The 9,579-nt window shown below is 33.5% G+C and overlaps 1 protein-coding gene across 2 annotated transcripts; it reads right to left on the reverse strand.

The window, feature by feature from the left end:
• Nucleotides 1–897: 897 nt before the first annotated feature.
• fsd (transmembrane protein fates-shifted) lies at nt 898–8,950 on the reverse strand. Of its 2 annotated transcripts, XM_089637045.1 has the most exons (4): nt 8,763–8,950; nt 6,674–7,419; nt 4,592–4,925; nt 898–996 (listed from the first exon to the last, which is right to left on the reverse strand). In XM_089637045.1, exons 1-3 carry the CDS (start codon nt 8,800–8,802, stop codon nt 4,623–4,625), a joined length of 1,089 nt encoding a protein of 362 aa, XP_089493171.1. In that variant the 5' UTR covers nt 8,803–8,950; the 3' UTR covers nt 898–996; nt 4,592–4,622. The 2 variants fall into 2 exon arrangements, with proteins under 2 accessions (XP_089493171.1, XP_089493170.1); XM_089637044.1 differs by lacking the exon at nt 898–996 and having other exon boundaries at nt 2,336–4,925.
• Nucleotides 8,951–9,579: the final 629 nt, after the last annotated feature.

Here is a 9,579-nt window from a genome sequence, read left to right on the forward strand (position 1 = left end):
AAAGATATAAAGATATTAAAACATTGGAAGAGAAACATAAGCCATGTGGGAATATACATTTATATATTAGTATCTAGTTCCGGATAGCCTGCAAATGGAGAATTATTTTTTAACTACTGTACTTTATAATGTGGAATCATTTTTAAGTTAAAATATTATTGTTATATTTTGTAAAATTATTATCTTTATATTAATATTAAACAATTGATACTATTGTTATAAGTTATATTTATAATATACAGCTTTGAATTATGTAGTTATTCATTCCATCCCGTGGGTGGTTCATTTATGTTCCATCCATTCACCTTCTTATTTCCCTGGTGTGCCAGCCTCCTCCACTCCTCACGGTCCCGAACTGCTTGGAGAGCAAAGGACACCCTAATTCCAGACATAGGTGAAATTTCTGTGTGAACATCCTTTCAGTGATCTTATATTTGATAACATACAAAGGTGCAATACATTCCTTAAAAAAAATATATTTAAAAAACAGTGACGGCATCCTTGGTCAGGGGGTAAGGCTCTTGACTAGCAAGCTGGAGGTCGTGGGTTCAAATGCCGGCATGTGCAAGTAAATTTTATTTGATTAATTTGTGTTATTTCACTATTTACTGAGTAGATTTGCAGCACGTTCCAGAGTGGAAGATACTCTCAGTGTTGCCATGGTGTAAGACCATCATTGAGAATTGAAATGGCTTTGGCCGTGTTTGGTTACCAGATCTGAATAGCCAGGAACTCCCCACCTTCCTCTTCCCCATCTCCTTCCCCTCCCCACTACCATGGCACCAGAAGGTTGGGAGAGAATAAAAATTAAATTAATTTAAAAAAAACTATAAATTCATTTGTATTTTATTTATTTGACTGTTTCCTGTCTCTAGGGGGTCATCAAGGCTGAACACACATGTGAGTAGGTGTAATCTGCACCATAAACTACCCATGCGGTGGCAGAGAAGTGATCTGAAAGAATTCACTCGTCCCTCTAGGAACATTTCCGTTGTGCTGAAATATCCCAGGATACATTACGTAATGTGGAAGTAGGCATTGTGTATTATGCTAACTAACTAACAATCACACATTTACGGTCCAGGATGGACGGCCAAACATCTCGGTCCTGGCACACGCTCCTTGCTTCATTTTAATTCCTTCAGAATCCTCCAAAACCACAAAAATAATTCAATGTTCGTTTGTGGGAACACTCATTTGTTGGAATGATTACTCATAAAAGATAAGATAAGATCACACAAAATGAAATTTTAGGTACAAGAAAAGATACGACATTGATAAATCAGACAGGAGTGGATAATATACTCAAAGATATCAATGAAGGGGAATATTTTTCATTACATTTTCTTTCGTACTTAAACAACAAAAGCCTTATTAATAAACGTTTTTTAAATTTTACACAGCTGATAAACAATCGTTAACCTTTCAAAAGTGTTTGTTTATCGGTAGTTGTGTAAAATTTAAAACACATTTATTAGTTTGAAATTCGGAGCCACCTCTGGGCTGGAGCCCCACAATACTATAATAACATACCTCAGTAATAATAACAAATAAGTTTAACATAATACCATTCTTCTGTAACGGTTCTGTATAATTTTAAATGCAAATTTTAATATTGAATACTGTTTCACTGAATTGTTATGTTCATATTATCAAATGTTTGTAAAAGCTCTTATGGGAGTATAATAAATAAGTAAAATAAAAAATAAAATCTTGATAAACCTAATTGATTCTGCATAAAGGAGGGCAGTCCGTCTGATTGACAATCCATTGTTAACCGACCGATTGCCATCCCTAATGCACAATGTGGGCATGCTGAGTCTGTTCTATGTTATTTTAATGGAACCTGCTCTAAGGAGCTGGCAGCATTGATCCTCGGTGCACGTGCGTGAAACTTGACGTACCAGAGGGGAACACCCGTTGACAGTTGATGTTGGCTCTATGAGAACGGGCACTTCATCGACTCGTTTTTGTGTAAGACGGCTCGTATGTGGATCGAGCTACCGGAATCTGTTTTACTTCCTTTATATAATCCGGGCCTCTTCAAGACCCGAATAAATAAAGCCCTTCCTACAGCACCTACCTTTACCCGCCTCACAATGCTGCCCAACCAGATTGAGCAGTAGCTTCCCTGCCTTTACACTGTACAGAAAGGGGCGCGCTTGTGAGATATTATCACATAAAAAATAAAATATAAATTAAGGGGGAAATCTTTTGGCAAGCAGCCTGGATGTTTTAAAAAAAAGTTTTATAATACATAATAACAAACATGTATATTATAAAATTATAAGTATTCTACAAAATTTATAAATATTCTGAAATAAATGATATTGCGTGTTTCAAAAATGGGTTTTATTTTTTGTCACAAAATAAATGTTTCCTTGTACTTTTTTCAATTTACAAATAATCTGTAAATAGTATAAAATAAAGTCGATATCGGCGTCTGTCTTTTTGTGGCTTAGTTCTTCTAAACTATACAACGGATTTTGATAGGGTTTTCACTATCATTTAAAGAATTTCTTCTCAAAGGTTTATATATATATAAAAAATGCATATAAAATTTGTAGAAGGTAGAGAAAAGCTGATGTTTATCCTAGAATTAAACATTCCCAAAATTTAACTCCAAATCATTCACAACCCCGAACGACGCCGGGTACTCGTCAGCTAGTACAAACTATATTCATCCTACTTTTACCAAAAACTGAAATGTATATAATTTGGAATATCTTGTGGAAGTCATTGAAGAGTGTTAGCAGAAGTATTTACGTGTTTGTAAATAGTTTGGTTATACAGGGTGTACCGGCACGTACCCGACAAACTTTAACCAGCTATTTCTCAGCACATTTGGAGTAAAAAATGTTATGGGCGCTTTGCTGTCCGGTAACATTTTTTTTTTTATTAAAAACGAAAAAAAAATAAAAAATCCACACTCCGTCACTGTCATTTGCCTTGTTTCTCGCGTTCAACAGCTGTTATTAGCAAGTGCGTCAAAAAGTGTCCTCGCTCTTTCGTACACACTAAATAATAATAGTTAAAAATGAGACGAATGGTGCTGTGCCATTTCGTTGTGATTGTAAAAGCGCGCCAACGTAGGTACGTACGTACATTATTCAACGAAACTCGAACAAAATATTGCCAGACGGGTTTTCAAACTTTGACAAAGTATAAAACATTGGTGACATGTGGTGAAAATATGAATAGTAAATTTTTTATTAAAAAAAAATGTTACCGGACAGCAAAGTGCCGATAACATTTTTTACTCCAAATGTGCTAAGGAATAGCTGGTTAAAGTTTGTCGGGTACGTGCCGATACACCCTGTATAGAGTTTTTTACTGGTTCAAAAAGTGTCAAGTTTCAGTGATAGAAGATCTACAGAGGCTTAAGGGTAAACACAATATAAGACCAGTCGTTGACTGAGTTGACACGGCATTTGGTCCCACCCAGACGTAGTGTGTTCAATCCCTCGGCTGGCTAAGTCCTCTATCATAACACAAGCAACATTTTCCGCTTACTGTGGTGGTAGTAGACATTTTAAAATATTGTCAGGTTACCCGGGAATTTTTGTTTCTTTTAAAAAAAAGAAAATAAGTTTTAATCTGCGTGTTCATAAATGGCGTTAACAAAAATATTTTATTAAAATGTACTTTTTGCAAGCTATGATATAAAATATAATTTTTTTTACGACTATACATATGCAATTTAAATATGAATAAATAGTTTTGTCCGAATAAAAACTCAATTCTTTCAAGAGAGGTAAACAAATACAACATTTTGGTAAAAAGCCGTCACTTTGTGGTTTGACATATTATTGAATAAAAATAAAATACTATGTTTAAAAACCACGAATAGTTGTAAATTTTATTAAGACCGACCGGTTTCACTTTGTAGAAGCATCTTCAGGGTTCAAAATTTAACTAATCAAAAATACAATGGGTGTGCTTATAATATATACAAATCATAGAGTGAAACAAAACGTTATAATAATAGAACAGTGAGATAGTGCTAGTGCTAGTAAAACATTATAATAATAGAACAGTGAGATAGCATTGATACATTATTGTTTCAATGATTCAATCCAAAATTGTATTTGCCTACGTTATTTGAAAGAGTTTAGTTTTTATACCGACAAAACTATTTATTCATATTCATATTGCATGTGTACGGGTGCGAACAAATAATCCGTGTAATAATTTTAAAGCATAACTTGCAAAAAGTGTTTTTAATAAAATAATTAAATTAACGCCATCTATGAATGCGTAGATTACAACTTGCAATGTTGTTGTGCTCTAAAGTAGAAGCCAACCTTTGTTGAAATTAGGGAATACTTTTTTTAGTTATGATTGTTTCAGAAATGTAGTTAATGAAATGGAGCATCCTTATTGGCAATTTGAAATAAAAAATTATGCTATGCTGTTGTAGGAAAAAGTCTTGCATTCCTAGGGTTAAATGCATATGTAGGCTAAAAATCAAAATATCTCTGAGCTGCCAAAAGGATACTTTTGTGAATAGTTCTTGAATGGTGTCACCCGTAAAATCATGAAATAAAAGTGAAGAAGTTTTATACATCTAATAGAATATATAGTTCATTACCAATCCATAATAATGTTTGTAGTTAATTTCATCAATAATAACAATCTTTAAGCAACAATTTCAGATCAAACATGGTGTTTAGACTGGTGTTTTGTGACATGGTGGCAGCCGGCATGTACTCGCCGGAGTGTGGGTACAGAGGATGCCACCAGTCCAGGACCTGAACCTTCACAACAGTGTCTAGGATTATGAGGCATTCGGGTTTCTCCTGGTAACCAGCACTGAAACCCAATGTTAGTCTCTGGCTTCTCATGTTTGGGGCGAGGGATGTTTGAAGAAGCCTCAGCGTCATCCCCATGGTAAGAGGAGCTTCAGAAAAACTTCCGCATATTACCTACAAATAAATAAATATTTTTTTTTAATAATTTCCAGAGATGATGTCCGGTGGGTTGCCCAGGGAAAGTCGGGAGATGCAACTATTGAGGCTGTGTGAAGAGAGGCTGGGTCTACTATGAACAGTGGCTGCTGAAGTAGGCTGCAGTTCAGGGATGCTGGAGGATGAATAGAACAAGAGGAAAAAAATTAAATGAGTTTTTAATAAAACTTTTGATATAAAAAATCAAGCATTTAAACATCTACCCCAATGCAAGCCTGTTGAATAGGGTGGTTAGATTCAGTTTTCAAAAATGATTATCAGACTTGTAGCTTTATACAAGAGGCCCATCCTAGGGTATCAAAACCAAAAGGTCACATATCAATATAATTTGTTGTAAATTAAATTGATACTTAATTTGAATTTAATACATAATTTTACTTTTAAATTTTCAAATACATAAATGAGGAAAATGTTCAACATATAATTATCTTTACATAATAATATTTAAGGGAAAGGTTAAATGTTAAATAAAGGTTATAATCTACATGTTGATAGATGGCGTTAGTTTGATTATTTTATTAAAATATACTTTTGCAAGTTATATTTACAATATTAAGAAAAATTATTTGTTTGTTCCCATACATATGTAATATGGATGTGAATAAATAGTTTTGTCCGTATAAACACTCAATTCTCAAAAAAGGCATACAAATACAATATTGTATCAGTGATTTAATTCAATATTGTATTTGTATGCCTTTCTTGAAAGAATTGAGTTTTTATACGGACAAAGGTATTTATTCATGCATATTCATATTGAGTATATACGGGCGCAAACAAATAATTTGTCTAAATATTTTAAAGCATAACTTGCAAAAGGTGTATTTTCATAAAATAATCAAATTAACGCCATCTATTAACGCATAGATTATAATGTACATTACGTTTACCATAGTGGTAATTATAGTTTGCACAATAAAAACCATTGATAAGTGACTTTGAAAACTTTATCTAAGTTTGTGTTAAAAAACTATTTTTAATTTCATATGTCGATCTGCAATACTAAAATCTGAAAGAATTGTTCATCTGCTTTCAAAAAGAGTATTTTATTTTGAAAAACATTCAAAAACAGCAAATATGTCTGAAATCGAAATTGGAAAATCTTTTTGACGCAATCTGCACTCTGACAAGTCAACTAAGAGAAGTACATTACCAAATGTCAGAGGCTTTAGGGGTTAAGTATATAAATTAATATTTATGCTCTACACAAGGTGTCAGGGGGTAAAGTGCACAGGGGAGGTGATTCTACATGATAATATGTACAAGTAAAAAAGATAAATAACTTTTTTTTAATTCAAACGATTCAAGGTAGTTTTCAGGTTAAAAAGTTAATTTTTTTGTAGGGAAAAGTAAATATTCTTCTGTGGAAAAATATATTTTATTTTATAAAAAAATGGAATTTAGAAAAAAGTTATTTATATTCTTACTTTTAGTGTCATGTAGAATCACCTCCTGAAATTTGTGTACCTTACCCCTGGACAACCTGTATGTATTTGTTATGAATTACTGTCTATCTACACGAGCTGGGCACTTGAGGTGAACTATCAAAAAACTGTGGTATTATCATTTGAATGTTATTATTATTAAGTCATGATATCATTTTGAAAAATGCCAGCAATTGGTGGAAATGCAGAGCGCCGGATCAAGTATCCTGTCTGTCATCCAACCAAATCCCCACTGGAGAAGAAGATTATATAAAAAGTCACCTTTAAAACTTTACAGTCCTCTTCTGGATTGGCCTGAATATCGTCTAGTATAGTGAGCCAGTCTTTTTTAGGGGTAGACTTACGGTTGGATCTGTAGAGGGGATTATCAGTCAATTTCATTTTGAAAAAGAACACCCATTGGTCTTTGTACCTTTGATACCACATGCAAGAACACTTTCTCTTCATCAAATCTTGCGGTGTGCTGAACTGCTGCAATGGTTGCAAATTCATACTTATATACAGAGGATATGTATAATACAGACTACGAATTACCAATGCTCGTAAACCGTATCGCCTTTTAAGACTTTCTGACTGGAGGCGTTTCGGCAGCATCGGTGTAGGTTTACAATAATTCTTGTGTAAATCATGCCAGAACTTGGCATATGTAGTGACGTACAGTGATCCCTTACAGATTCCGGCAAACCTTCCAACGTCTTCAGGTTTGACATATTCAGAAATCAAAAACCAGACTGCGACGGGATATTCCATTCCTTCAGATTGTTTAGTATCGACATCTTCTTCGTCTTGTTTCTTAGATTTTTTTGAGCTTCTGGCGACAACAATGCTTTTGGTGCCATCTTCGTTTTCCTGCTCCACGAGATCTAAATCATCCTCATCACCATCGTCCCAGGACCAGTCCGCTTCAGTTTGCATTTTGGCCGTAGTATTTCCAAAAGACTTTTTAGGTCTGAAAGAATGCCCGGCAGACTTGAATTTCGAATCAGCAAAATCACTCAAACTAAAATCTGAAAACACAAAATACACCATGTCAAAAATTATTTTAAAGTAAGGGAAACCTTTGTGTAAAATGCATTAAAATTTCTAATTAACTTCTTCACTATGATGGCCAAGCAATTTAATAAAATAAAATTTAATAGGAATACCTATTTATGTTTCTGATATTTTCATTATAGATTGAGAGCGGTGAAATCAGGATTTAGAGATAATTTGGCATAATCATATTGAAAATGTCTATAAGCCTCATTGTTATTTACATTTGTTGATTTCATTGTGTGCGATCTGTCAGTCGTGAACCCAAAACAATTTGTAATAAGAAAGGGGAATTTGATTTAATCGGGCTATCAACACTCAAAATAGTTGTAAATCTCCAGAATTACTGGACACTATTTAACTATTTACATCGGGGGGAGATGAAACAACATTCACAAAATAAGTTATTAGGTTCTTAGTTTGGTTATTTTAATAATTTATGCGTGACAAAGAAAACAGATGGTGGTCGCAACTGAAATTTTCATGCATCTTTGGTAATTATTTACCTAACTGCCGCACTTTTAGGCACAGATTGTGGAAATGACACTTCATTACATGCACAAAAAAGTGATTAGGTTATTAGTTTGGGTTAATTAAGGAATTTTTGTGTGTTTAGATTGTCACTACATAAGAAAAATGTATATTTATAAGAATAAGAAATACTAGAAAAGTCCAAATTGGTGGCAAAGGGATTTTTTTATTTTATTTTTTTATTGAATGAATAGTTAATACATATCAACAATTGGTTTGTCAGTAGGTGCTTAAAGTTTAGTTTATAAGTTTTATTATCGTTTTATAAGGTAATTTTTGTACTTTGAATGAATAAAAATGGAATCATAATGCATCTTTTACCATCTCTCCCGACGTAAATAGTTGTTTCTTGAAATAATTAGTATGAAAAAAAAGTGTAATTTCCATAATCTGTACCTATTAAAATCGGTTATGTAAATATTTACTGCATCTTTTACATTCTCGCCTGACGTAAATAGTCAGTTCTTGTAGTAATTAAGTTGAAACCAAATGTATTTATTTTTCCATTTTTTGCATATTAAGCGTACAGCGGAATTCAGCAACTTTATCTTTCTTCTTTTAACGTGTGCCCATCAATCACATTGTGACAGAAATCAGCAGCGAACTTATTGCGCCTGATGAAAGATTATGAGTACTAGTGTTTATACAATAATTTGTGCGTATAAACCGTGTCCAGTAATTCCAGATATTTACCCAAGTAATTACTACTTGATTGCTCACAAAATAGAAAGACAATCTTAGTGAACTTAATATGTTTTGATTTGATAAAAAGACTCCAAATTCTTACCGCCAGAAAATGATTTATTTTTTGTTTTTTTGCCAGACATTGTAATGATACTGGATTAATTAATACACAGGTTTCGATGAAATGATCCATAATGCAAACGGATGACATTTAGACAATCATAATTATCAATTAAATAAATAAAAAATACTTTAACGTTGACGGCCCACCGCCAGCTGTCATCTGTCAGCTCTCGGTGTTGCCCATAAACATAAATAAACCAATCAGTGTTGCCAATCCGATTTTTAAACTAATGCCAGACGTTATCCGAAAAGGAGCCATTACGGTTTAAAATTCGAAAATTCATTCTAAGAAACAAGGATTTCAATACAAAAATAATCGATTCCTTAAGGAATAACTCACTAAAGGAGCTAGATTATCTGAAAAAACGAGCTTATAAGCTAAACCACTTTTTTGAAGCTGACGGCCTCAATTTAGAGCTAAAAGAGCTGAGTTGGAAACACGGTCAGCTTTGCTCTGCTTGGCTTTGCTGTCATCATTTACCTAAGAAGCCTTTTTAGGGCTTTTCATGTGTAATGGCTGTCGTCATGGACCTAAACGGCCCTGAACGGAGCAATTTGAAGCCGCGGAGTGAGGGAAAGACGTATGTAAAATGCTAAAACATTCTTATATTTTTTAATTACATATCCCCTACCTTGTTTCATTAAATACCCAAAAAAATCATAAGCCGTTGTAAATACATTAAAACAAAAATGAAATAATAATAGTTCATTATGCACCACATTGCATACAAATCAGTTCAAAAGTTAGTCATACTAGATGGCTGCCAGGCAATTACCCCTCACCCTATCCAGGGCTT

The sequence above is a fragment of the Hesperophylax consimilis genome, chromosome 11, assembly GCF_061612785.1.
Source record: "Hesperophylax consimilis isolate HC1 chromosome 11, BYU_Hcon_1.0, whole genome shotgun sequence".
Lineage (NCBI taxonomy): Eukaryota > Metazoa > Arthropoda > Insecta > Trichoptera > Limnephilidae > Hesperophylax > Hesperophylax consimilis.